The 27,928-nt window shown below is 55.8% G+C and overlaps 3 protein-coding genes across 5 annotated transcripts in view; all 3 read right to left on the bottom strand.

Annotated features, from left to right (window-relative positions):
• Positions 1–91: 91 nt before the first annotated feature.
• On the bottom strand, positions 92–16,244 carry ITIH4 (inter-alpha-trypsin inhibitor heavy chain 4). 3 transcript variants are annotated; one of them, XM_086697998.1, is made up of 21 exons: positions 16,089–16,244; positions 14,367–14,527; positions 12,258–12,362; positions 11,949–12,111; positions 11,700–11,810; positions 11,140–11,265; positions 10,129–10,245; positions 9,698–9,866; positions 9,471–9,596; positions 9,105–9,286; positions 8,825–9,010; positions 6,581–6,720; positions 6,154–6,308; positions 4,908–5,060; positions 4,207–4,329; positions 4,056–4,082; positions 3,851–3,967; positions 2,589–2,763; positions 1,001–1,155; positions 777–873; positions 92–318 (listed from the first exon to the last, which is right to left on the bottom strand). In XM_086697998.1, the coding sequence occupies exons 1-21, from the start codon at positions 16,242–16,244 to the stop codon at positions 249–251; spliced, it is 2,814 nt and encodes a 937-aa protein (XP_086554124.1). In that variant the 3' UTR covers positions 92–248. The 3 variants fall into 3 exon arrangements, 2 of the variants coding, with proteins under 2 accessions (XP_086554124.1, XP_086554125.1); XR_015248368.1 differs by lacking the exons at positions 92–318; positions 777–873; positions 1,001–1,155; ... (1 more) ...; positions 3,851–3,967; positions 4,056–4,082 and adding an exon at positions 5,497–5,854 and having other exon boundaries at positions 4,908–5,033; XM_086697999.1 differs by lacking the exons at positions 92–318; positions 777–873; positions 1,001–1,155; ... (2 more) ...; positions 4,056–4,082; positions 4,207–4,329 and adding exons at positions 5,289–5,342; positions 5,497–5,854 and having other exon boundaries at positions 4,910–5,033.
• Positions 16,245–18,555: 2,311 nt separating this feature from the next.
• On the bottom strand, positions 18,556–20,478 carry MUSTN1 (musculoskeletal, embryonic nuclear protein 1). Its single transcript, XM_086698012.1, has 3 exons — positions 20,274–20,478; positions 19,016–19,148; positions 18,556–18,855 (listed from the first exon to the last, which is right to left on the bottom strand). Exons 1-3 carry the CDS (start codon positions 20,280–20,282, stop codon positions 18,749–18,751), a joined length of 249 nt encoding a protein of 82 aa, XP_086554138.1. The 5' UTR covers positions 20,283–20,478; the 3' UTR covers positions 18,556–18,748.
• A 1,472-nt stretch (positions 20,479–21,950) lies between these two features.
• Positions 21,951–27,928, bottom strand: part of STIMATE (STIM activating enhancer) — a 54,037-nt gene continuing 48,059 nt past the window's right edge. The window contains exons 7-8 of the mRNA XM_086698010.1: positions 27,491–27,640; positions 21,951–25,654 (exon numbers count right to left, since the gene is read on the bottom strand). Coding sequence (XP_086554136.1) covers positions 25,538–25,654; positions 27,491–27,640 — 267 coding nt within the window. The 3' untranslated portion in view covers positions 21,951–25,537. The remainder of the gene's footprint in view (positions 25,655–27,490; positions 27,641–27,928) is intronic.

Raw genomic sequence — 27,928 nt, 5'->3', positions numbered from 1 at the left:
CTTACTGGCCACAGGCCTTCGAGGGGCTTACAGTGGAAGGTTCTAATGGGATTCTGAGGCCCTGGGATGTAGCCAGATGCAACCACAGATGTCCATTCCCTGGGCTCACAGCACCTTTATTTGGAATGAGTGGGAATATCCCTCCCCATCGCAGTCCGGGCCCCACGGGCGGTCTTCTGGCCACAGGGTGGCAGCTCTCTGCACACAGTGGGGTGGCCTGGGGTGTGGGCACAACCCCTCCCACATAACTATAGCTCCACGGACCAGCAGGAAATCTCTGTTCCTGGGGAACCCTCTTGGTAATCCAGCTTGAGCAATCTGGGATGGATACGTGGACAGACAGAAAGATAGGTGGTCAGCAAATCTCAGGTGTGGTGGGAAAAGAGGGAGATGGCTGGGGTTAGGAGTGTGGACGGTAGAGAGGCTGGGAGCCTTAGAATTTCCTCCAGCACAGGACAACAAGGCCTGGTCACCCAAGTGGACCCAGCTGTGTGTGGTCTTCAGGGCCCAGGGCTCTGAGAGTTTGGGAGGAATTTCCTACTGTCCCCGACTCACCCTAGTGATCTCTGGGCTGGGGTGTTTTTTGCAGGTTTGAGCTGACTGTCCTCTGTGAGGTCACTGAGAGCTAGGTCAGAGATATCTAAAGTATCAACCTTTGCCCTCACTGTCTCTAGGTTCCAGGCAAGGACAGAGGAGTAGGGCCACCCGCCAAGCCCAGTTCCCAGCCTCTAGGCCTCCACACCCGGCCAGGCTCAGTGGCCTGCTTGCGCAGTCACCTGGTGGCAGAGTAGTCACGGCCCTGAACGCTCAGTGTTCGCCTGCTGTCATCTGCCGCTGCTGGGGGCCCCCAGAGCACGCCCTGGTAGAACTGGCCTGAGATACAAAGGGCGGGGCAGCAAGGAAAAAAGATGGAGGTTGGGAGACACATAGAGGTGAAGGGCACTGCCAGTTCGCAGGCAGAGGTGGCTTCTGAGGGTGCCCTGAGCCGTGGGCAACATACCAAGGGTCCCGCCAACGTGGCTAGAGAAGCGGTCGGTGTCCCGCAGAAGGAGCCGGAGTCCCTCCCCAGGACCGTCCCAGGGGAGCAGGCCGATGGTCACTTTGTCTGGGCTGCTGAGCAGCAGGAGCCCCGCCTTGTCCATGGTCATGTTGAGGCTGTGGGGAAACCCCGCATCCTGAGCAATCGAGGTGGGAGTGGCCTTGGGCGGGACGTCCCTTAAATGTTTTGGGCTTCGCTTTCCTCACTGGTAAACTGGGACCATCTTAACGGTATCTGGTGTATTATTTATAAGATAAACCAGATTCCTTTCCCTCCCTGGTTTTCTTAGATTAGTTTCTCATAAATTAGTTTTATATGATTTAGGCAATTGTCTGATACATTCATTCTATCCCCTTCGTTTTTATGGCTAGTGCCACTTCCTTCTGATGATTAGTGTTACTTAGGTCTAGAAGAGCAAGTTCCTTTTCATCCTATCCTGTCCTTTTCTACTTAAGATAAGCTTTGAATGTCAGGCTCCTTAAAGCATGTTGAATAAGACCCTGCTGTTAACTCTGAGGTTATTTGAAATGGAACTGCCCTAAATTTACACTGTCCTTGATTCAGTGTACAAGATGTGGTCTGTTTTCCCTTAGGTGTTATCTTCTGCAGCTCATGAAAGTATTTGGATTTTCTCTCACTGCAGGTGTTAGGAATTCTTCATTCTACCTTCTAGTGTGCACGTCCAGGGCACAGAAACTCTTGTCATTCTTTGTGCATTTATCAGATAATAGGAGACTTTAAGATCTCTTATGAAATTGGATGGTTTTCAGGTAAGCCCCTCAGATTTTCTAGGCACCCACTCATTTGTCAAGTGGAAACCGGTCTCTACAGTGTGGCGCAGTGAGAGGGCAGAGGACAAGACTCTCCGTGCTCGGTATAGGCTGGGGTGTTGCGTACTGCTCAAAGAGGGCCAGGGTCCTTGGCCCCACTCCCAGGCCCCTGGTAGCCTCCAGAGTTGGCAAGCTGCCTCTGGAAAGCTCTGTGGTGGGGCAGCCTCACCCAGAAGAGGTGGCCGTCCACCTCTATGCTAAGGATGACATTCGTAACCTCCCCCAGGGAACAGTGTTCTCCAGCTTCTCATTATTGTCGTCATTACCACACCACACAGACAGCACGGCCCTCCCCTGTACCCAGTGGGCACCATACTGTCCAATGGGCACAGTACTCCTGGATCCCATCCCCTCATTGGACCTTCTCCTCAGCCCTCTGACTCAGGGCTGGGTGATTGTCTCTAGTTACGAGTGAGGAAACAGAGGAGCTAAGCAGCCTGCCCAGGGTCACACAGGACTGGCAGTAGAGCTAGCTCCAAGCCACACTGTGCCCCACGTCGGGTAGTGACCCGGGTGAGGTGTGAGGGCAGCTGGGTCCCAGCACAACCCCTCTGTGACCTCCAGAACGGGAGGGTATGGTGCAGGGCTCTCTGCGGGGGCAGCCCACCGCAGGAGACGCATGCTCCGCCACCCCACCCCCAGGCGCATGGGCCCAGATCACCTAGCAGCAGTCACCGGCCAACTAATGTGGCCAGAGAAGTACCCAGCGGGGGGCATACCCAGGTGTCACCGAGAACAGCATCTCTTTCCACTTATAGGCAGAGTTTCTTCGATTTCGAGTCACTACCACGTGCTCAGGGGAGGCGCGGACCTGCAGCTGGGGGTTCTTGAAGGTCACCTCGATCCACGAGAACTGGGCCTTTTCTGTCTCATACTGGCCAGTCACCTCAACCCCTAAGAGGGCCGGGAGCACAGAGGTCAAGGCCGTGGCCCCAGCTGGGCGCTGGCCTGGATGACAGGTCCACCCAAACCCCTTCTCACCGGCTCACCTTCTCAGTCCCCTTTTCCCAACACTTCCTCCCACAACCTCTCCCTCATCCCCTGGTTTCATGTGGCTTTGGAAGGGCGCCCGAATCCTCAGCGATGGCCACCTTCAGACGAGCCCTTTGAGAGGGCAGATCCTGTCTGAAATCAGGGAATATTCATAAAGCCCCCATAGTGTGGCTGGCCTGACGAGGTGCTGTGGCCAAGAGCGAGATGGAAAACGAGTGATGCCTAGCCTCTGGGAGCAAGCAGACCACGGCCTGGTGAGATGAGCGGTAGACTGGGTGGATGTGGGAGGAATGGGGGAGCCGCAGAGGCTCATTGGCTCTGGGTGGCTCTGCAGGTGTGTGTGAGCATCCCCGAGTGCTGTGTATCCTCACATCTGACCTGACACTCGGTTCAACCAGTAGGACCCTTCTGGGGTTGGGAGTGCAGGCCTGGTCAGCACACCTACCGCTTCCTCCCATTCACCTGCTCCACACCCTCCAGAGTCCTATCAGTACCTTCCAGGCCTCCGCTGCTGCTTTCCCCTTCCTCTGCCCAGTGGGCCCCCACTCGTCTGCCAAGGCCCAATCATTCCTGTATGACCCTGTGCAGCCTCCCCTGGCCCTCGGACAGCTCTTGTCTCCTCCTCTGGGCTCACTTCCGTGTCGCTCTGGGCATTGACTATAGGCCTCTGAGCTTATGTGTGCCCAAGTCTGTCTCGCCACCCCTGAAGTATGGCAGTGCCTGGGGACAAGTCCACATCTGGTCTCCCTGGAGTGCCCAGGCCACCCGGACCTGCATATGTGATGTTCAGGGGAAAGTCTGTGGGGTGGCCGTGTAAGTGCAAGTGTCAGTGCTCAGAGGCAGGCCACACTGTGATCTTGGGACAGGCCCACACGGGGTAAGGTGTGTCTCCATGGGCTGTGTCCCATCATTGTCTCTGGGGTGGTTAAGTTGGGAGTGAGTGGTGTCTGGGTCTCTCTGGGTGGATGATTGGGTGTGCACCTCTCACCTTGGTCAGGGTCTGAGAGCAGGTTCATTGGCCCCTGAGAGTGCTTGATGTCCACACAGAGAGGATTCACACTCTGTCCGGGCAGTGTCAGGATGACAGGAGGTGCCTGGATGGGGGCTGGGACAGCAGGTGTAGTTCCTAGAGCAGGTAGAGCGGGCTGGGAGGTAAAGGCAGGGAGGGGGCCTGAGGGAGGCTGGCAACCTACCTGGGGGTGAGTCTGTCTTGGCTGGTTCTGAAAGAAGAAAAAGTCTGGATTTAGACAGCCCCTTCCTGGGGAGTGGGGGAAGAGGTGAGAGATGGAGAAGCAGATGCCCGTGGCCAGGGCTCCCTCTCAACTTCAACACTGGAAAACCCACGTGATGTGTCTGCAGAGCTCCCCGAGGGTTTCCTCTCCTGGTGTCTATGTGTCATAGTGTCAGAAGGTATTGCAGGAACTCTGGCCTTGATTCTCAAATCCACTTCATCAGGAGTGGAGGGGGCTGATGGTGCCAAAGCAGACATTAGTGCAGGGGCAGCCAGAAACAGAAAGGAAGAAGGTAGTCAGGATTGAGAGTGATCTTCACATCCTCCAGCCATCGTTGCCACCCGCCACCCCCCCGGCCCCACAACCCCTGCCATACATACATCCAACTTGGAAGAGCCTTTGTAACGAGACTTTCAAACAGGAGGGCACACTATTAGGGAAAATGCAGAGGACATGGGGTCTAGCCTGACTCTGCCGTTTCTGAATCCAGATTTGGGATTGGAAATAGCTCAAGGGACCACTGTTAGCTTTGGAAATGGAGGAAGCCTTCCCTTTCTAGAAGGTTCCATCCTGAGCCAGCCTCCAGAGTGTAATGAATCTGATCCAGTGAAAATAAAGGACACATTACTTCAGGGCACCTGGGTGGCTCAGTCAGTTAAGCGTCTGACTTTGGCTTAGGTCATGGTCTCACAGTTCGTGGGTTTGAACCCCGTGTCAGGCTCTGTGCTGGTGCTTTACCTCTCCAACTCTACAGGCAGGTTTAATGATCACCTTAAGGAAACTAGACTCTCAGAGGGTCAGAAAGTGGCTTACCTAACAACATGTCTGGTAGCAGCAAGTCCCTAACCCCATGGTAGGTTAGATGATGAGATGGAGAATGAACAGGTCCTTGTGGTCCGATTCTCCCTGGGTTACCAGGCGCCTTCCCAGAAGGTCCAGCTTTGGAAAAGTTGACACACACACAGTCTTCTCTAAAGTGGTGTCGTGGTTCCCCCCCAGCCTGGGCTCTGGGACCCACCCCGGGAGAGGGATGTGGAGAGGGCGGATGGCTCCCTTCCTTGCACTCATCACTCTGGGAGCCTCTCCTCCCATGGCCAGAAGAAATTCAAAGTGGGAACAAAGGACCCTTCTTGAATCCCTCCGCCCCTGCCACTGGGATGTCAGCGCCCACCCCCAGTCCCCAATTCAAATTACTTGGTCCTCTATAGCTGCTTCTTTCGGTAAGGAAGGAGTCTGCATAGCTGCTCCCTAATCAGACATAAATGGACGTGAGTCCCAGCCCCGCCAGCCAGCCAGGTGAGCCAGGAAAGTCACTCCCCAACAACCAGGGCAGAGCCCAGTCTGTGGCCAGGGTCACGATTCTGTCAATCTCCCACCCCTCTCCCCTCTCCTCCTTTGCCACCTGTTAATCTGGACCTTCTGTCTCCCATGGTATGAAATCTGGAGAGAGGAAGACCTGGAAATCAGAGGGACCTGGGTTTGCTTGTTAGATGTACCTTTCTGGGGCCTGCAGTTGAACAGGGATTGTATCCCTAGTGCCCAGGGCAGGCCCCAAATGGCAGCCAGTATCTGAATGAACGAAGTGACTAAATGCACCCATTTGCTTAGGCAGACGACACCCCCGCTGGCAGTGGGGTTGGGCTGGAGAGGCCCTGGCCAGCAACCTCGTGGGGCTGGTGCCTTAGGTCCTGTGTCAGCCAACTGTCCCCCAGCCCAGCCTTTGAGGCTCTTACCTAAGTGGAAGTACTTGCGTTTGTTTTCTGGATAAAACAAAAAGAGAAAGGAAGAAATACACTGTTAGAGTGATTTCAATAAATTTGACATGCTTGTATTTAACCTTGCTTTCCGACCCCAGCACTAAACAGGTGCAGTGAACTCTGGGGTCAGGAGACCTGGCCTCAGCTTTCACATCAATGAAATGGGAGGAGTCTCCCGGGGCTCCTGGGAGATTAGCGGTGGCAGGGTCGGGGTCTTGGTTGGGATGCAGAGGAAAGGCTGTGGAGGGTGCTGGGTCAAAACTGTGCTGCCAAGGAGGCCGGGGTCCTGCTCTCACACCCACCGGTTTCCACGGGCTTCTCTGCAACTTCAGATCGTTCTTCGCCTTCGGGTTTGGTGACCACCATGGACGTGAGGGGTGTGACAAAGCTGTACTGCAGCGACAAGTTCAGAGCTCGGGTCTCAAGGGCCTGCTTCTCAGCATCAGATGCCAAAATCCTGCAGGTTGAGGACATCACAGGTTCAGCAGGTCCCTGGATGCCTTGTCAGAATCTCCCTCCCTTCCAGACCCTTCTGGGAGGGTTCCACTGGGAGAGTCTGGAGCTCACACGTGGTGCCACAACCCCCTCTCTCTGGACTTGGGAGACACCCTGTGCCCACTGCTTCCCCCCCCCCCCCCCGCCCCGTCCCCGCTGCCATGGGAAGCTTGTGAAGGTGCTCAGGCTATGTGTAGCTGTCCTGGTGGGCCCTCAAAGGTGTGGGCTACCCACATTTTCTCTAGCAGTTGCTGGATGGTCAGGTATGCCCAGAGTCTCTCCATGAAGCTGTGGAAGATGTACTTGGGGCTCCGGAACTCTTCTTCCTTCTCCGCCACTCTAATTTCCGTTTGGAAGGTGATGTTCTGCATGTGCTAGAAAGAGGGGCCCAGCCGGGGCAGGAGCTGTGAGGGCCTAGGTCTTCCAAGTGCTCCCACATGAAACCTGCTTAGAGCTGGGGCAGCTCCCATGCATCGGCTGCAAGGACTGCAATACCTTTGAGTAGAGTGGGGCGTGGGGAGGGAGTTTGGGGAATGAGAGTCTTGGTCACAGAGCCTCCCAAGATGAGAAGGAGGTGGAGATAAAAGGTAGCAAACCGCCCAAGTGCAACATGGCAGACACAGAGCTGGGAGCTCAGGTCAGACGGATCCTTCCAGAGAAAGGGAAATGAGAATGGGATGTGACGCCCAGGACAGTGTAGAAACAGCAGTAGGAAGGAAGTCCAAGTGTGGTGTGTGGACAGAAAGGGTCCCCACATGCATTCCACACTCACCCCAAAGATGGAGACTCTGGGGACAAAGAGGGAAGAGCTTTCCCCAGCAGTCAGTGGCAGAGTTGAAAAGAGAACTCCGGTGTCATGGCCCTGATAGGGCTTGGGGTCCCGTCCACCTGCAACCAGCTATCCTGGCCCATGCTGATGCCCTCTGCTGGGGCTGGGCACTGTGGGATGGAGGCAGCAAGGCATATGCCGAGCTCCGAGTGACTGCTGCATCCTTCCCCAGGGAGGGGGGCTTCTGGTCTGGGGCTGCCCTGCCCACAGCCTGGGAAGTGGCGGGAGGTGGGGGGACGGAGGAAACCCCACCTTTTTTGCCATTGCTCCCCACTGCAGTCGAAGGCCTTCTCAGTGTGGATCAGATCCCGCTACCCCTGCTGGAACTACCTCCTCTGTCTCTCACCCAGAGCCAGGCCTCCCCACACTGTCACATGCAGGCCACCTGCACGAATTTTGTCCTATCCACACATAGAGCTATTTGCTTGATGGTTTTGCTTAAATGAACTTTAAATAGACTAATACTATTTATTTGGCCCTGTCCCAAGCAATAATACCTGTGAAATCTTAGGCCTGGGGTTCAAGTTCTATTTTTCAGGAGACACATTAAAATAAATACACAACTACTAAAACAAACATGTTTGTGAACTACCCTGAGTCACCTTGGGTCTTACACTTTGGGAACGCCTGGCCTTTAGGTTCATATTAGCAGCTAACATGAATGAAATATTTACACTGGGGCCAGACTGTAATCCCCACAGCAGTCTTACAAGGTGGGTAGGGTGACCTATTCTGATTTCTACACAGGAGGAAACTGAGGCACAGTGAGGTTAAGTGATTTGTCCCAGGACTCACCTCTGGGAGGTGGCAGAGCTGGGTCTGAACCCAGGCAGGCTGGCCATAGATCACACACTGCCCATCCCACTACTTGGCCACTTCCTCTGAGGTGAGGCCTGGGACCCCCCATTCTCTTCTGACTCACCTACCTGCTGTTCTTCCCACACACCCTGCCTGCTTGCCATGCAAGCCTAGAATGTTCCTCCATCATTCCACCGTCTGGCCTGTACCATCCTCTACTCATCCTTCAGTCTCAGCTGGGCCTCCTTCAGGCATCCCTCCCTGATTCCCAGACCAGGTTTGGGTTCCCAGGGCTGCTCCCCTGAGTTCCCGGGTTTGTTGTGTCAGGGACATCCCAGCCCGAAGCTCCTTGCTGGTGTGAGGATTTACATGCACTGTCACTGTCAGGAGGACAGCGTCCCCAGGGCCTAGAGAAGGACCTGGAACAGAGCAGGTGCTGTTTCTCTCTGTGGAATGACAGGGCCTCCTGTGGCACAGAGGCAGGGGAAGACTGGGCAGAGACGGCACCACGTGGGGAGCCAGGCTCTTGACCTGGCTGCAGACGGGCCCCAGGCAAGTTGCCTGCCCTGCCTGGATCTCAGCCTGCTCATCTGTGAAATGGGAGCAGCCCTCTCTGCCCCACTGCAACCTCAGAGGGCAGTGTGAGGACAGGAGGGAATGCCAGGCCTCTGGTTCTCTCAGGAACAGCAGCAGCACAGACGGACTGCTGAGTGTCATCTCTAAGTGGGAGACAGCACTTCGTGACTTGCTCTCTCAACTGCTGGAGCCCTGTGGGGCTGGGGTGTGAATGAAGCCCTTCTGACTCCCTGCTCCAGCGGCCTTTCCCCTGCAGAATGGCCGGCCACACTCACCAGATGCCCTCTGACTTTGGCTGAGAGCACATCAGGGCTCTGGTCCTGGAGCTTCCCAGCGACCACGATCTCGGAGCCTTTGAAGAGCAGCCGGAAGTTGTCCTGCGAAACGTCCTCCACAGCGTTGCTTGGGTACTCAAAGGTCACTGCTGTCAGCAGTGGGTTGGCCACTTCCTGGTAGAAATCCTGCAAGGTGGGGGGTGTCACGAGTGCGGGGCTGGGGTCTGCCTGCCTCTCTGTGCCATCCCTCACTCAGGGGCCACCGGGGACACTCTGGCACCTGGAGCTGCAGGGCAGAGTCTGAGTCCTCATAGATGCGCCGAGCCAGGCCGCCGTTGTCCAGTGCCATCTTCTCCAGGAAGGCATAGCTGACATCGAAGCCAAAGCCCAGGCAGAAGAGGCTGTACTGGCCAGCTATGGCTTCCTGCACGTTCTTCTGGATCCTCGCAGGGTTGGTCTCTCCTGGGCCCAGCAGTTTGGGAAGGGGGTGGGGGGCATGAGAAAACAGCGATTTGTTCAATGGATACTTCTGGACTCTAGAGACCCCCCCCCCCCCTCCCTGCCTCGGGTTCCACAGCAAGCCGGGGGAAGGCCTCAGCAGATCCCTCTGGGCCGTGTGCCTTGGAGTTGCTGGTGGTGTCCTCACCCACAGTGGGGTCACCATCGGTGAGCAGGATGATGAGGGAGACACTGCCCGCGGGCAGCAGCTCCTGCCGGTTGGCGTTACTCAGCAGCTGCACGGCCATCAGCATTGCATCGTTGATGTTGGTCCCTGGGGGGCACACACTCAGGATGGCTTCCAGCCCAGTGCCTCAGGCTGGGCTTGGTTCCCCAGAAGCCCCCACACCATAGCAGGGCTACAGAGGCACTCACCGCCTTGGGCCTGGATGCCGGCCACATATCTCCTGGCCTGGTTCACGTCCTCGGCTGAGGCTGGCACCAGCAATGGCTTCCACTGGGTTGCATCCCCGCTGAAACTGATAAGGTTGAACTGGTCTCTGGGGCTGAGGTCATCCAGGATCTTGATTAAGGCTTCCCGGGTCTGAGCAGGAGGATCGGAGACAAGGTGGGTGTCTCAGTGGAGCCTCCCTGGGGCTGGCATCCTGTGTACTTGGGCTGGCATCCCCGGACTTGCATGGTGACTGCTCTAGAGCCAGGACCTGCCGATACTCTGACCAATCTCAACCCCTGGGTACCCCATACCCAGGAAGATGGAGGAGGGAGAATCTGCCTACTGGGCCGGAGGTGATGGCGTGAGGCATGTGTGAGTTTCCAGAGTTGTGGTCTTAACCTGTGGGACCCACCTGTTGGATCTTCCTGCCCAACATGGAGCCGCTCTTGTCAATGACAAAGATCACATTCTTGGGTATTGTGGGTAGGCCCTCGGGGGCAAAGTAGTGTACAAAGTAGCCATTTTCAATCTGTGATCAGAGTGAAACAAACCCAGGTAATAAGAGCTGCAGCCCTGCCCTGCCCCCAACCAGCCTTCTCAGCTTAATACTTGGGTTCCTCTCTTCACGCAGCCCCATCTTTCTCTGTCCCAATGCTAACTTCCTCAAATCCTCACCATCTTCTAGGGCTCAGTCCAGCCCCTCTCTTGCCTTCCCTGCTCACGTGTGGCCTACTATAACTCTACCCCCACTTTACCTCCTATTTGTTTTAGTATTTGAGGCAATTTATCCTAAAAGGTTTAGACATAATAAACCTGAGATCCGTTAAAAGAGTAAGGACTTGAAAAACAAGGTCCATAGTGGGGCACCTGGGTGGCTCAGTGGGTTGAGCTTCTGACTTCAGTTCAGGTTGTGACTCACGGTGTGTGAGTTTGAGCCCCACGTCATTGGGCTCTGTGCTGACAGCTCAGAGCCTGGAGCCTTCTTTGGGTTGTGTATCTCCCTCTCTCTCTGCCCCTCCCCCACCCACACTCTGTCTCTCTCAAAAAAAAAAAAGTTAAAAAAAGTTTTAAAAAACAAGGTCCATCAAAAGAGTAAAGGGAAAGCACAATGAAGCCAGAAACTTGCATGAAAGAAGCTACTGCCATTGGACATCAAACTGAACTGTGAGCCTCCTGCCAGCTAAGGCAATAAGGGAAATCCTGCAAGGCATCTCTTTAGCAGAGATGAAACTTCTGTGCCTCCAAAAGAAAATTGTTTCAGGGAAACATAACAAAATTGCTTGTTTTTGGTCTGTGCTGCCACTGGTTCACACTGATGAGTAGGGGCAGTTACTTTGCCTTTCCTTCTAGAACATGTAAGCTCAAGCCCTTGAGTATGGATGGATTTTCTGGTTGCCCCTATTCTCGCCTGGAGCCCACACACCTGAATGGAGCCCCCGGAGAGGGTCCGGTTCACATCGTAGCGGATGATGAAGTTGCCATTCAGGACTGTGTCCTCCTGCCCTGGTGACTTTTGCTGGGAGAGTGTGGGCTTGAATCGGATGTGAGCCTGGGAAAGGACAGGCTGGGGTTGAGAAGAGCCCCATGGCCACACCCACCCCATCTGAAGCAAGAATTCCAGGATATGGCCTTGAGCTGTTGGAGAGAATGACTCCCCATAGGGGAGTGGGGGAGTGAACCTCTGCTCTTAGAGCTGCACCAGCAGGGGCCCGGCTCAGGATATGCATGATCCAGCTGGCGGCCCCTTTCCATCTATGGGGCCCTCACTTAGGTTCCTCCCCACAGCCTTCTCCACACCAGCACCTACCACCCTTCTCTGGGCCTTGTCCTCCACCTCTGACAAGTGGCAGCAGGGACACAGACCTCAGAAGTCCCTCCAGCACAGAGATTCTGCCCAGTTGTCCCGCTCTCCGGACAGACTCATAAGGCTGGCCGGACAGCAGGCCCCTTGGTACCCTTGCCTGCTGACAATGGCAGGCCCACCTTGGTCTTGTTCCGTGAGATGGTGAGGGCATCTGCCAGTTCGTTGGTCATGAAGGTGCTCTCTGTCTCCAGAAAGCTGATGCCCTGAGGCTCAAAGATGTGAATGTCCATCTGGAGGCAAGAAGCGGGTCACTGGGTTGGCAGAGAGCTGGGGCTGGGCCTCTGGGGAGGCAGAGGGGGAAGGAGGGGCTGCCCTCAGCAGAGCAGGTGTGTTCCTGGAGACCTCCCGGGAAAAGGCGGTGCCAGTACCTGCAGATGCTTGACCAGCTGCTGGGGCTGGACTTTCAGCAGCAGCTCATACACTTCCAGACGCCGTTTGAGCAGCTCCTCATACACTAGCTCGAAGGTGACCTTGGCAGAGGGAGCCACATTGACTGACACCTGGAACTGCTCCATCTTTCTTCCGGTGGCCCTGGGGGAGAGGGACGTCAGGTTTGTCCCTCCAGGCCGGGCGGGGTTATGGCCACTGGAGGCTGGAGAGGGTCTGAAGGGCTGGAGGCAGGGCAGCCTCTGCCCCCATCCCCCTGGGGTCCCTTCCCACCACCATCTTTGGCTCACTTGATGAGGCCAGCACTCTCTCCCCTGGCCACAGCCGTGCTGTACTGCTCCTGGGCTGCAGCCTTCTCCTTGATGTTCCCGGGGTAAGTCACACCGTCAATGATCCTGTGGCAGGAGGGGAAGATTTGTGGAGGGCCTGATAGAGGCAGCCCACTCCAATCCCACCTCCTCCAGGGAGCCTCCCTTGACTCGGTGTGCCTCTTAACAGAGTGACTCCTGTCTCTGCCTGAGGCCATCCCTGTTTATTATGTACTTACTGTATACAAGTCTGTGCAGGACCCCAGGTGGGGAGTAGAGCTCTGCATGCTATGCCACGCCTCCATCTACCCTGAGGCGTGCACAGTGTTGGCAAACATGCGTTTACCGAACACACAGGGGAAGGAGGCTGCAGAGGAGGCAGGACTGAGCTAAGTCCCAGCCTCTCTTCACCCTTGCAGTCCGGCCCCACATCCCAGCTTTCCCTCTCATCTCACAGCCTGCTCCCAGAAGAACTGGTCAGTCACCAGTGAGCTTTCTGGGGTGCCCCTGTGCCCAGCCCTGCGTGCACCTGTGCGGGGAAGACTGGGAAGGAGAGAGATGCTGGGCTCCCAGGTCAGTGGGAAACGCAGCACTGAAAGCCTCTGGCCCCTCCCCCTGCCAGCACAGGGCAGGGGGCTCTTCAGGGAGGTTGGCCTCTGGGGAAGCAGGTGTTGGACAACGGGTGGACTGGACTCCCAGTGGTGTGGGTCCCACAATCCTATTTTTGGGGACTAGAAAGAGCTACCAGGGCTTCTCCTCTGGAATGAAAATGACTACTCCAGATCCTCCTTGGGAGGCGAGCAGGGATGTGTTGGGCAAACACAGCCCTGCTCCACCTGGGGGTGGCATGAAAGGGTGTGCAGGGGTCAGCGGGGGTAGCCAGGGTATTAGGACCCAGTGTTCCTCCTCCCCACCTTCCTGACATTCCTGGTCATAATTTAACCCTGGGCTAGGGATGGGGCTGCAGAGTGGGCTGCAGGGCTCCTCCTCCTGGACGCCCAGCTGGGGTGCCAAGGCCAGCAGGCTGCCAGGCTCTGGGCCCATCACATGCGCTGAGAGCCCCGGGCTGGCGCCACTCCCTGGGCCCAGATTTGCTGTAGGGCATAGGGAAGCAGGGGGCAGGGTGCCCTGCTCCCCAAGCTGGCTGGGGGCCGCCTGCAGAGCACACACTGCACAAAGTGCTCACACAGCACAGGCCCCCGCTCCAGGTTTAGGAGAAGCAGTGGCCAAGAAAGAAGAAGGAGCCGAGCACAGGGACCCAGCCCCCACTATAGTTTTTCAGAGGTCTCAGGGTAGTTTGGGGACCCCGGCTGAGCCTGCTCTCTGTCCCACCCAGCACCCTCCCTGAGTTGCTGGGATCAGCCTCTTTCTGGCCTGCCCTCAATCACTGCCTCTCTGGTGGGGACAAGGACAGATAGAGAGGGTTCTCATGTATTGGACAAACATTGCAAAACATTCGGGAAGGGTGAGGAGGACAAGGTGAGGATTAGCACTGAGCCACAGAGTCCACAGAAATCCCAGGGGTCTCCCAATTCTTGGCCTCTGGCCCAGAGCAGAAATGCCCTCTGCAGTATCCCAGGTGGGAGGGAGGGGACTAGCCTGGCTTGGAACTTCCTATGACAAAGAGATCCCCCTCCTCAAGGCATTGCTCCATTGTGGGGCAGTCCCAGAGTTAGGAAGTCTTCTGTATTCTGAGCTGGACTCTGCCTTTGGGTGACTCCCTCCTGCCTGGGCCTGGGCCTCAGGATGCCCCAACTCTGTACTCCTCAGAGGCAAAGAAACCAAGATGCTGTGGTTTTCCACCTGTCAACTGGGCAGTATTTGGGGATGGTGCACAGAGGGATGGACGGTGGGGTGGATGGAAGGAGGGAGGGGTGGAGGGCGGAGGTATGGAACACTTCTGAGAATGTACTGAAGTTTGTGGGTCAAGTCCCTGGTTCCCTGTATTGCCTACAGGCTGAGCACACACACCTAAGGCACACCTCACATCAGGAAGAGACTCGCTCTTCTTGACTGGGTGCCATCGGGGAAGCTGGTGTCATGGTGTTGAGTTGGGGAGGGAGACGAGGAGGAGGGCAGGAAGGTACCTACATGGAGAAGTTGGTGATGAAGGCTCTCTTGGGCAGCTCCACCTGGAAGGTGGCCTCCTGTACAACATTGGCCTTGTTGACCACCCTGCTGGTGACGACTGTGTGGGCAAATCTGGATGAGACCCTGGAGTCCACGGTGAGGCTGTAGATGTCAATGTCATTCTGGACCAATGAAGGAGGAGGAATGGGTTTGTCTCAATGCCAGTCCAGCTCGAGGCAGCTCTCTTTAAAAAGAGTCCCAGACCAAGCCCTGGCCCCCATCCCCGACTGAGCCACTGACCAGGCCTCCAGCCAAACCCCATGATACATTCCACATGTGAACACCAGTCTCACATAAGAGGCAGCTATGTGCTTCGTTCCCCACCCTTCAGGGCCATGATGGTGGAGCTTGCGGTCCAGTGCGTCTGGGAAGCAACTCTCACTTACTCCTCAGGCAGGGGGCCCTAGATGGGTCAGGAATCTTCACACTTGATCTTAGCTCTGCCCACTAAAAGGGTAATGAACAAGTCCTGTGATTTCTGGTGACCTCAGCCTCGTGGAAACTGGGAAAAACAGCTCTTGCCTGTCTCCCGCCAGGTGCTCACAGGAGCTAGGAGAACTTGGAAGTGATGAGGACCCAGTCTCTAATCGCTGGGAGCCTTCCTCTTTGCCCCCTTGACCCTGCAGCTGTGGACCCTCCTCAGACATATGCTCTCCTCCAGATCTGTGGTCCCCAGGGAAGGACATGTGCACACCAGCTGCCTGCACACGGTATGTTCCGCTGTGCACGCGGACAGGTGCACAGCGACAGGTGTGTCTCTGTCTGCACAGAGACAGGTGACTGGCCCAGCGGCTTATGTATACACGGGAGTGTCTGCTGGGTGGCAGGCACTGTACTAAGTTCTTTATAAATGTTACAGGTTTGAATAGCTTTTCTTTTTAGTTTTTTATAGATGAGGAAACAGACACAGAGTACATAACTCCTGGGGCACCTGGGTGGCTCAATCGGGTAAGCTTCTGACTCTTGATTTCGGCTCAGGTCATCATCTTGCAGTTTGTGAGTTCGAGCCCCGCATTGGGGTCTCTGCTGTTGGCGTAGAGCCTGCTTCGGATCCTCTGTCCCTCTCTCTCTCTGCCCCTACCCTGCTTGCATGCCCCTCTCTCTCTTTCAAAATAAATAAACAAACTCTAAATAAATAACTCCTTCATGGCCACTCAGCCAGGGAGAGGTAGACTTGGGCTCATGAAACCCATTTTTTAAAAAGTTTATTTACTTATTTTGAGAGAGAGAAAAAGTGCAAGTGGGGGAGGGTCAGAGAGAGAGGAGAGAGCAAGAATCCCAAGCAAGCTCCACACCAAACCGATGTGGGGGTCAAACCCATGAACTGTGAGATCGTGACCTAAGCCGAAGCTGGATATTCAACTGCCCAACCAACTGAGCCACCCAGGTGCCCCTCGTGAAGCCCGTTCCTACCCCTTTCCCCACGCCCCCCACTGCCGGCCTCTAGCAGCAACTTATTGGGCTGCATTTTCTCCCCATAAAATGGGACTAGATCTCCCTACTGTTAAGTAAGAGAGGAACCATACAGCCCGGGCTAGTGTCTGGTGGATGGTCAGCACCAACTCTTTGCACACACACTGATCCACGCTCCCTTGTCCACATAATGCTTGCACGTGCAGAGGCTCTCACCATTGCTAATCAGCTCACACCATTCACACTCAGGCCCCCACAGACACCCACTACCTTTTGGGGGGTGGAGGTGTGAAGGACAGCCAGCAGAGAGAGCAGGACCGTCGCGATGCCACAGGCGCGGCCAGGGGCTGAAGTCTTCATTTTGGCTCCCGTGCCTGGCAGGTTGCTTCTGAACTCGAGAGGAAGTGGGGAATGAATTAATAACATGCTTGCTGTCCCGCCCCTGTGGGGGCAGGTTCTGGGAAATTGGGATCTACAAGCCAAAAACTGCAGTTGCCTCAGATAAGTAAACTGTGAATATCCTGTGGACCTTGGCTGGGGACAGGAACATGTACCGAGGAAGAGCAAGCTCAGGTGGGAGTTGGGTACGGCACCCCTTCTGTAAGGTCCACGGTCACCCCAGGCCACTACCACCCCCCATACCAGCCATTGCACCAGCCAGCTCCCTAGGTCTGGGAGATACACCAGTGAACCAGCCTGCTCTCCAGAAGCCCAGTCTGGGGGAAATAGGGATGGCCCAGAACAGGAGGGCTAGGGGGTGGCTTCCAGGAGGCAGGGGGACCGGAGGCCAGCTTGATGTGACGGGGCAGTGAGGGCCCTAATGGCTCTGAGGAGCCACTGGAGTGTCTGAGTGGGGCAAGATATGCTGGGGCCAAGGCAGGATGGAGACACTTCATTTCTGGGGTGAGAGGGGCTGGGTCCAGGGGTCCCCTTCTCTCTCCTTGGGTCCCCGGCTGCTGTCAGCCCCCATTAACCTACCTAGGGCTCTTGGCTCAACTCCAGCAAGGCTGCCAGAACAAGACCCGCACTTTGGCAATACAAACTGAGAACCATAAAGATGCCTGCACCTTGTGGCCCGGAAGTCTCCTTCCGGGTAATTTATTGATAGGAAATCGTGCAACACAAGTCCTGAAGGGGGTGATTCATTGTGGCGGTGTGTGCACTCAGATAGCCTGTGGAGGTCGGTCATGCCAAGGGAGCCCATGATTCATGGCTTGCGTGAGAAAGCGCAGGACACCTAGCCATCAGCACACCAAGGCAGTGCCACTGTCCTGAGCCCAGACCTGTAGGAATGCACCCGAGGGCCTGGGGTAGGATTACCAGTAGCTTTTTTCAATTTTTCTTTAATAAACTTGAAATGCTGCTTTTATAACAAATAGCAATAAAATGAATAAATATTAAGGGATCCGGATGCAGCTGGTGCTTGCGTCCCTGGCGGCTCTGGGACAGCCCAGCTCCCGAGTCTGGCCATAGATAAGGTAAAGTTGCTTCAGGAAAGTGGTGGCCAGGTGCCAAGCCCTGGGTTGAGGAAGGAGGGTGACTTGGTGACACTTGTCAGTGGGGGTGGGGAGGGAGGGGAGTAGCCATTTCGGGGGCCGACACAAGGTTCTGAGGCAGTGACTGGCCCCCAAGTTCCCCTCCATCAGTGGCAGGAGCATCCAGGACTCTGGAGCTGTGTCTCTGGCTGCAAGTCAATGTTCCCCTCCAGAAAGCATCTCTGTGCGCATCTATACTGCTTGCCCTTTGGCTCTGAATATGGTTGGGATCATCCAGGGCTTCACACCCGGTCAGCAATCTGAGCAAACAGCCCACCCCCCCCCCCCCCCCCCCGAGGAGCACGGTGAGCAGGCCCAGGCCCTGCCCCACAGAAGGGCCACTCGGGGCACAGAGCACGGGCCCAGCCTGAAGACAGCTATATAAGGACGCCATGCTGGCTGAGAACGTGGGGAAGGCTCCAAGCAGCCACCCCCACATGCCCAGGGGACAGGCGGACTTCCGTGCAGGCAGCAGGGAGGACTGCCTATGGCTTTGCTGTCACAGGGGGACAGACTCCTGCAGTCCCCTGGATCTGACAGTTCCACGCACACAGGGGACACTGAAGCCTGAGGACGGAAGAACTGCTCATGAGCCAAGGACCTGGAGTTCTCACAATGCAGGCGGACCGGTGGGAGTGGCGAGGGGGAGGCTCACCCTGAGTCTGAGAAAGGAGCAGCTCAGTAAGCAGACTACCACTGGCCAGAAAGGGGCCTCGACCTGGTTTTGTCTTTAAGGGGTGTGAGCTGGCAAGGAGGTGGTACAACTAAGGGCCCCAGAGGAAAGGGGTTTTGAGGTGACCTGGTCCTGCAGAGCCTTGGGGTCCTTGGAAGCATCTCAACATCTTCTGTGGAAAGCAGGGGGAGGGGTGAGCCTCGGGCCCCCACCTGCTTCACTCTGAGCAGTGTTACTGTGGCCTGTTTTATGCAACAGGCTCCAGCTCTAGTCCCTTTTCAGATGGGAGGGAAAACTGAGACTCAGAAAGGCAGAGACTGGTCTGAAGCCACACAGCTCAGCGCCAGTTCACCACGTCCAAGACTTTCTGGCATGTGGCAGTGGCTGTAATGGCACCGGCCTTATCCTTTGGGACCTCCGAAAAGCCCACAAAGGGTACAGAACATGCCCCACCCCCTACCCCACCTGCCCCTCCCCTACACTGATCGGCTATGGCTGGTGACCAACTAACACCCTCCAAATGCCGGAGTCACTTGGGCATCCTCTTTATTGTTCCCCAGGTGCCGGTGCAGACTCCCTGGGCTGAGGGACCAGGGCTCTGAGGGACAGGCGGCAGTCCCAGAGGCAGCAGGTGAGAAGGTGCATTCTGGCATAAAAAAAGTTTTTGGGAAAGGCTCCTGCATCTAGGAGTTGGCAGTGGTGAGAGGAATGGTGTGCACTTCTTAGCCAAAGACACTCTTGGCAGGTCCAGCTTTGGGCTTCTCAAAGACGGTCTCGGTGCCGGTCCGGGTGCCGCTGAACACTGACGGGGCGGTGGAACCAGCTAGTTCTGTGGGCAGGATGGGGAGGTGTGGGCAGGGGCATTTGTGGGGAGCGCCCCCCCTGCTCAGGAGCTCTGGACTCAGGAAAGGATGCTGGGACCCCTCTCCCCATCCCCCCTCCCACTGACACCTCCCCCCTCCACCCCCACTGCCCAGGAGGATACTCACCACACTCCCGCATGACCTGGTAGGTCTTGGACTTGATTTCCTGGTTCTTGGCCAGGTTCCCACGGGCCCCCTTCAGATCTTCCTCCTTCACGGGGGGGCGCTTCTTCTTGATGGGGGCCTCCTGAGCACCAGCCTTGGAGAGCCCAGAACCTCATCTTACAACCTGAGGCCTCAAGGGTGAAAGCCCTTTCCTACCTCACTGCCTTGGCCCTGAGACCCCTCTTCTCTGGTCACTGAACTCAAGCCAATTTAAGGCTACACTCCTCTTCCAGGAAGCTCTCCCAACCATGCTCCACCCCCGCCTCCACGTCTCTCTCTACCTCCCCCACAGACCAGGAGCATGGGGACCATGGCTACTGTGGCCTGACACTGCCTGCCTGGCCAAGCTCAGGCCTGGGAACGAAGGGCAAAGGGGAAAGGGGCTGGTTTTGAGTGGAGTTTCCTTGGGTAAATTCCAAGATCTGCTCATTGGGTGGCAAGGGCCCCTCAGGGATTGTCTCTCTCTCCCCCAAACTGCCGGCATTTGCCTCGTGCGTTTTGGGGTGGGAATCTGGTGGAAAAATCAGATGCCCGTGAAGTCGGTCCAAAGTCAGCACCCACCCATGGAGCAGGTAGCAAGGAGAACCTCCACTTAGCATGCCTTAGCACTGACCTACAAGTCCATCCCTCTCCAGACTGGGGATATTCAGACTCAGTGCTTATCCTACCATTCAACCCCAGGCGCCCAGGAGTCTGAGGCCTCATTCCTTCTTAAGCCCTGGGGACAGGTGCAGGGACTTCCTGGTCCCTGAGTCTGGGCTGGGATCCTGCAGCAACACAGTACACCCCCTGCACCGAGATATATCCTGCTGGGGAGATGCCTGGGGGAAGTTATGCACCCACAGATCCCGCCTGGTGCGCAGGCGCATACACACACACACACACACACACACACACACACACACACACACACACGGCTACAAACGAGTCCTATGGTCAACTTCTTCACACACAAAGGCAGACACAAATTGAAGTATCACACATGTTGTCTCTACCCTCCTGACAAGCCACAGAACAACACCAAACCCAAGATAAATGGGGGTTTGCCGGCAAGCTGGGGCCCAGCGCTGCCCCTCCTGAGCCCCGGCCTCCCAGGGGCTCACAGAGCTTCTCGTTACGCCTGCAGTTCAGCTCAGGACACAACTGTCAGAGGTGACAGTGTCCAGCTGTCCATCCCCACCCCCCCGGCACCAACCCGGCCTGTGCCGGGCCCTCCTACCTGGGACATGGTGGGCGTTGTGCGAGAGCTGCTGCAAAGGCTCCCCTCTGGCAGGCAGAAGCCGGTGGAAGAGATCGGGGCAGCGCCAGCCCTCTGGGGCTTATATAGTCCACTTGCCTGTCCCGGAAAGCCACTCCCCTCCTCGATGGGCTTCCCGATGATTCAGGTCCGCACAGCCTGCAGCTTCAGAGTTTATTCTTAGAGATGATAGGGGCTCGCTGAACACTGCTGCCTGGGGGCCATAGCCCTGGTGGAAAAGGACAGCTGGGGAGACCCGGGGCCCTCGAGAACAGGTGCTCTTATGCAGGCGGGAGGTGCCAGGCCTGGCAGTGCGCAATGAGGATTTATGAGCGTGGGTCCTGGAATGTGTGTGGCAGCCTGAGCTGTCCACCTGGGAGAGTCCATCCCAATGGGGTGGGTGTCCCTGAGGGAAGGGAGGGCCCTGGGCTAGGCTGGACCGCTCTGAGCTTATTTTTCCCTCTCTTTTACCCTTCTATGGATTCCAGAGGAAAGAGACTTTCCATCCTGCATGGCAGCAGAGCAGAAGCTTCCTGTGTGTGACACTTGGGAGCACTTGCTCACAGTGAGCACAGCCCCCCATGGTTCACAGGTGAGCAGCTGAGGCTGTGAGAAGCTCGGGGAGCTGCTTCATCTGTGTTTTTGCCCTCTGCCTGGCTCCTAGTGCAAGGGTAGCAAAGGGACAAAAGGCGGGAGGTAAAGTGCCCAGAAAGGACCAGAAGAAAACCTGCTTTGTGGTAAGGGCACTGGTGAGTGTAGGCAGGGAAGGGCACAGAGCCTCTGACTGGGTGAGGTCACCCAAAGGTGCCTGGCCTGACATTTAGGTTGCTGAAAGCAGGTGGGCGAGATCCAAGCCCATTCCAGGCACTGAGCTGTGGAGAGAGGGACAGGCCCAAGGGCTCTCCTGAAGGCCATTTAGCTTTCTGCTAGCTCCTAATAGCCCATCCCTGAAGGGGAGACCCTCGGGGCGCAAGGCAGAACTCTCCACCTGAGATGGGTGTGGGGAGGTGATGTGGGTGGGAGGTCGGCCACATTCCAGCTCCTGGTCAGTGTGTGGTGGGGATTATTTTTATCCTTGGAGGCTCCAGGCAGACAGAACCCCACCAGGCACTGACACTTGGTTATCCCGAATACCACTCCACTGCTGTCATGCCTCCAATCTCCCCCTCCAAGTCCCAGGAGGCCAATGAGAGGACTGCCAGGCTCCATCTGAGACCAGCACTCAGGGGCACGGACCCAGGACTGCAAATGGGGCCGAAAGGCACCGAGGGTGGGCCCAGCCTGGGAAGGGTGCTTTGGCATTGCCCCCAATCCCGCCACCCCAGCTGGCTCTGCCCAGGGAGGCACCTGCCTGCCAGCCCCGTGGCCTTGCTCCTCACCCCTCAATCTCCCAGTACTGCTTGCTCCTCAGTGGGAGGTAAAGCAGCTTTTACTCGCCTTAACAGGTAAGTGGAAAAGGCAAGAGTACTTTTAGCTTGTTCCCTTGGCAGATTCTGGCTCCGGTGTGTGTCACGACGTGATGTAGGTTCATTCACACTTGGCTTCCTGGGGGAGAATCTTCTAACTCACTGGGGAAATCTTCTTGACCCCATTAAGCTGTTTCAACTCCAAAGAACACACAACCAACAGCCACAAGTGATGGGTTTTTTTTAAAAAAAAAAAAAGGTATTAAGATGTGAAACTTTATTGTAAACCATTGTACAATGTTAAGTACATCATCTTCCCTTTCATTTCAAAAATGGGTTTCTGTGAGTCATCACTGATTAAACACCCCCACCAGAAGGGCAGTGGAAATAGGCCATGGTTTGCTCACATTGGTCTGAGTTCTAAGAAACATCATGAAAAGAGAAATCAAATGAAACCAACCCACCCACCCAGCCAGGAGCTCAAGGAGCTGACAGTCATTGGACCAGAAGTCCCTCACCAAGAGCAAAGCCCTTCAGAACTGCCAGTGCCGCACAGGGCAAAGCAGAGAGCTCTCCACTCCTGGCTGGAAGTGTGTGCAACATCTCAACGCCAACCCTACACCCTACAAGGTGGCTGCTTTGGCCAATGAGAAGTTCCTAGAGCCGTCTATGTTGGCCTGGCTGTGAAAAGGCCAGTGAGTTGTTGTCTGGAGGCCAGAGTGGGCTCCTGGGCAGCTGACAGATGGGGCCTCTGTGCTGCAGGCCACAGGACTACACTGCCTAGGATTTGAGCCTTATCTTTTCCCTTTAAAGGCATGATAGGACAATACTCGCCTAGGACTCCCTGTTGCCAGGAAGGGGCATGAGTTAAAGCTTGAGGCAGGAGGCCACCAGCATGCCTGTGGGTTAACTAATGGGCCACGGGCCCTTATCTTGAAGGTCTTCTGAGCAGACCAAGAAGCCACTGCCGCCCAGGATCTCACCAACATCCCCCTTTGCCACTGTCCACATGCCACTGACAACAAAAGGAAATAAGGCCAACAATGATTCCTTCCATTGAGATGTGACAGTTTTACCTCATCAGGTTATTTCCATCAGTTACAAGAAACTTGTTCATGACCTTGACTTATAAGCTTTCATCATGCATGGCTTGGCCAAGGTCCACGATAGCACACAATGTCCAGTTGGTGTCTCATGGTTTCTCAAGCACAGTGACGCTTGCCATGTGGCTGGGTAAAGAGCTGTACCTCGTAAGGCACCTTGGGGCAGGTGGAGAGGAGACTCATCCCAGGGAGGGAAGGAGGACAGCTCAGGGGAAGTTCTGACCATGGCCCTCTGCATCTGGTCTCTCCTGGGACAGTGTACCACAGAAAAAACCCCAGTGACTGCAGGAAACACTCCAGGGAATACAAACTCTGTATATGTGTGTGTTATACACCCATGCACACACACACACAGGAAGATAAGGCCAAACAGGCAAGGCCACACTGTCCAGTCCCACACACCACAAGGCCCTCTATGATTAGACACTCATCCCCTAGTCAGCCAGCTCTATGACTGTGGCTCAGAGACTAAAGCCCTTATTGAAAATCAGGATACAGGGAAAAACCGCCACTCACTCTCCACCACTTTGTCCCCCAAACCCACTGCCCAGCAGGCACTGGGAAGGGCCTTCGGAAGAGCAGATTGTTGAGGCTTACATAACCCCTACTTTCCATCTTTCGTGGACTGTGTCTCTCCCACTCGCTGTGCCTGGAGCTCAAGGCTGAAAGCACATCTCTGATTCTGAGCTCAGTAAGGTGCAGGAAACAGCGATGGGCACAGGTTGTTCAGACAAAATGAAACAGGAGGGAAAAGTACAGGGAGCCAGCAATGCCACGAGGGGCTGATGTGCAGCAGGCACAACGTTAATTCTGGTCTTCCCCAGCACCGATTCTCCAGGGCAGACACCTCACCGTGGCCAGGGACGGGAGGGGGTTAACAGCCTAAATGAGGGCAGAAGCGGACACAGCCTCTAGTCTTGCTCGCAATCTTGCCTCCTGTGGCAGATGCCCACTTTTGCAGAGTCGCTGCTCACGGCAGTGACAGGTCCCAGTTCCTCTCAGCCCTCTGGGTCCAGACTCCCACAGGAAGAAGGGCTGAGAAGCCCACTCCCCCTGCCCTGCCCCTGGGTGGGATGTGAAAGGTGAGGCAGGCCCAGGGCTTAACAGTTTGGCTCCCACGCTGCAATTCAGACCCAATCTACGTAAGGGCAGCACTTTTGTATGTAGGTCTAAAAGGAAGGTTCTGGACCAGGTGGCCTCTCTGCACCTGTCTCACTTCCAGCTCCCACCTTAGTGGTGTAGTTATCTATTCCTTAACTTCTGTGGCTGCCTCTGGGCTGTGACAAAACCCTGGCTGCTCCACCGTGCTGCTTCCACAGCAGGGCAAGTGCCCAGGCCAACCCATTCCACTGTGGTCAGCAGACTCCTAAAGCTACGGGGGCCTGTGGCCATGCTGAGGAGTGGGGCCGCTCCCCAGGGAGGGCACATGGGCTTAGAAGCACCTCGCCTACCTGTGGAGGCAGATGGTAAGCTCTTGCACCTCAACCTGCCCCGTCCCCAGCTGCCCTGTATCTTTGAAGGACGTGAGAAACAGGATCACTGGGCAGGCAGGGGTTCCTCAGACTATTGTGCAAAACAAGGGGATGCAGTAAGACAAGAGGCAGAGGGCAGCCTGAGAGGAAGTTCCTGGGGCTGGTCCAGCAGCTGGTTCTGAAGGCTGCACCAGTGGGAGGCAAGGAGGCCCAGACTGAATTTTAAACTACAGATTTGGAGGCTCTGAAGAGAGACAGGGAACACACAGGGCTGGCCTCGAGGTCTCAGTTTCTCTGGACACAGACCTCTTAGGCTCTTTTCTTGGTCACATTTAACTAAAACCTCTACCTGCCAGCAGAAAAACCAAGCCACTGGACAGAGCACTTCCTGTCCCACACGCACCGGGGCCCTAGATCGACCTTCAGACCAGCTGCCTCCCAGTCAGGCCTGCCCTACACAGACTCACTGGGTTTGTTCCTTTCAGATAAGGCTTCATCTCCCTTCCTGCTGAGACCATTTACCTCATCTTATCGCAGATTGCCTACAAATATTCCAAATTAACAAAACTCTTGACTTTTTCTTCCCACCAGTTCACATCTCATGGAAGGCAAACAAACCCATTTCTTTGGGGATTAAAAAGAGTTTTTAAATACAATAGTATGAAAATATAACTTAAAAATATAAAAGTCAACAGCGTACGGAAGACTTAAAAAATCTATGTTTTGCCCATTAGTCCCATAGGAAATAAACACATACTCAAAAAACATTAACACTGTGACAGCTCATAAAACCGGCTTTAGAAATCAGTAGTTACAAAGCCATTTCGAGTAAGAAAGCATTGCGGTTCCAACTTGGTCAATGAGTGACTTTTAGCCCCAAACGTGTTATGTGTCCACACGCCCAGAGCCTTGCGGAAAGGTTCTGCCCACAGCCTGTGTGTGTGCGTGTTTCCCTCCTCGATGCCACCCAGCCAGACACAGGACGGGGCTTCTGGGTCCCTCACAACACCGTCTGGGACAACGACAGACAGACAAAATGCCTCGCTTGCATATTTGGTCAGTGTTTGTAGTGCAACTGAGTGGGAGCCTCCGGCTGCCGCAAACCCCTCGGCGCCGGCCCGTCCTCCCTCTGTCGAGTCACAGTAGTCTGGGAGGGGGCGGAGACGGCAAGAGGGGCGGAGGTAGAAGAGGAAGGGCAGGGAGGAGGGAAGGAAGGACCCGGCAGCCGGCTGGGCCCCCAAACCTGACCCGAGCGCAGGAGTGTGTCACACGGGCAGCCCAAAGCGGTGCTTCTTCTTCTTCGCGGGCTTCAGGGGGGTCAGTCTGCGCAGGTCTTCCTCTACGTCAGACTCCTCCATCTCGTCATCGGCCGAGATCAGGATCTGAGGCGGGGGGGCGGGGGAGGCACGGTCTGCGTCACCACCAGCGGTGCCTTCTTCCTCTGCCCTCCCTCCACCCCAGCACCAGGGTGCCTACCCCTGTAGGAGGCCTCTGGTCTCGTGTTTCTTGAGGCAAGGGTGATGGGGAGGCCCCTTTACAGAGTGAGACCACCCCAGACTTCACTTACTCTCAGGATATTCACGGGCTACTGAAACCAGCATCGAGTTGACATACCCACCTCTCTGGAGTGCTCCCCACTTCTCCATCCAACCTCCGGCTGGAACGGAACCCCAGTCAGAGCAAACTCAGCAAGGACCCACAACCTAAGGTCATCCTGGCAAAAAAGCCCAATCTTGACCAGGGGCATCACAGGTCTTTGAAGTTGCCTTCAATACAGCAAAAGGAAACAAAAGGGTCCCCTTTCTCAAGAGGAAAAGAACATCTGTGGAGCACATACGAGGCAAGTGGGTTTCAGAGCAGCTGCTTTAAGCCAACTTTGTAACTTGTGAAGACAAAAGGAGCCCTTCACTCTTCTGAATCCCTGGAATGACGCGGCCACGGAGCAAGGGCATCCAGGGCAAGTTGCCTGGCTCCGCAGACCTCTAGGCACCACAGAAGGACAGGGACAGTTGCAGCTGTACAGGGGACCATGAGCTCATGCTCTCCTGGGGGCAGGATGGGGACATCACCTCTTCCTGGACCACTCCCTTGGTGGCTCCCAGATTAAACCTTCTCTCTGGCTCCCGACTGCCTGTACATGTGTGCCCCAATCACAAAGCACCTTGCCTGTCTCGCCAAGACCTTTGCCTGTACCTCATTTCTTGTCATCCCATCCTACCCTGAGGAACACAGGCCACTCTGGCCATGATGGATTTCACATTGCCCAGATGCCATACCACACGAGCACGACTGCTCATGAGTCATTGCTTCTGCCTGTAGTGCTGTCTGTCATTCACCCAATGTTCACCAGGCTCTTGCAACACAACAAGCCCCGGGTCGGATCCTAGGCACCCCTAGAGAAGACATGGGCTTACCCTCTGTCCTGCTCTTCTACCCAGCTTCCAAAACTCCCTCCAGGATGCCCCCAGGAGTTAAACAGACTGTTCCAGGGTCCTCACAGGGCTTTCGTTAACACCTCAATCTCAAAACGATCAGTCTTACAGAGAGCTCTTCAGACACGTTCACCTCATGCAGTCTGAAGGTCTCTCAGGGAAGATGTCACCACAGCCATTTCTGTAGCCCCACCCTGGGGGCTGACAAGGCCCTTTCAGGAGGCAGCCTTGGCCTCACCCTGCAGCACACAGAAGTGCAGGCTGACCAGGGAGTGTAACTTTGCCTCCATGCTCCTAGTTATGACCACCAGTCTCCTCCAAGTCCAAACCCTTGAATGTAGGAAACCTGAAAATATGGGAAGGTGAGGTTCCCTGGGAAGGTCTGGCTACCCCTACGTTTTAGACTTTTCTAGTGAGCTCAGCCAACACTTCCGCTGCTCTGTAGTGGTGGGCAGGGATTCAAACACCTGAATGCTTAAAGGTCAATGATCAGGCTCAGGAGAGTCTGTGCCAGCTTCCCTGGAAGGAAAGGCAGGGAAAGGCAGCCCCTCCCTTCCCTGTCTTCCTCCACTGGCGGAGGGATTGGGGAGGGACTGTCGGAGCCCTCACCACACTGGGTGCTCCACCTTCCTGCCCTGGGAAGGCCAGGGGCTGCAGGGATGGGTCCCTGCCAGATGGAGCTGTCAGCCTCTTCTCCCTCCCCCTGGCTAGTGCTGAGAGGACCAGATGCAAACAGAGACCAGAGACCTCCCTGGGTCGGGTGGTAGCACGGGGGCTCAGCCCTACCTCAGACTCTGACTCCTCGTGGGATGCGGCCCTTCGGTAGCGGACCTTACTCCCATTCCTCGAGTCCTGGTTGGCTCCCCTTTCTTCTAGTTTAGCTTTCGTCCTCCCCTTTCTCATGAGGAAATTGTCCACTACCCAGAACATCAAAGCCTGTGGGGAGGGAACCTGAGCGTTACTCCGGGATAAGCCGTTTGTGAAAGCAGAGCAGACCCCATCGGCATGCCTCCTACCCGCTCCAGATTACGTCCAGGACAAGGGGAAGAAAACCCTCATCCAGTCCCCCTGCTCTCTCTCACAAGCTTTCAAAGAGACACCCACTCTCCACTTCCTCTGTTTCTACTTTCTTATCAGAGAACCGGCAAGAAAGCCCTGGCCCTCTTCACCCCGAGTGGTGGTGACTGATGGGGACAGCCTGCCTTGAGCCTTTGCCTTAGCCAC

Source organism: Puma concolor, chromosome A2 (assembly GCF_028749965.1).
Source record: "Puma concolor isolate L17-30 chromosome A2, mPumCon1.1.hap2, whole genome shotgun sequence".
In the NCBI taxonomy this organism is placed as follows: Eukaryota; Metazoa; Chordata; class Mammalia; order Carnivora; family Felidae; genus Puma; species Puma concolor.
This window is presented reverse-complemented; position numbering and strand designations above follow the sequence as displayed.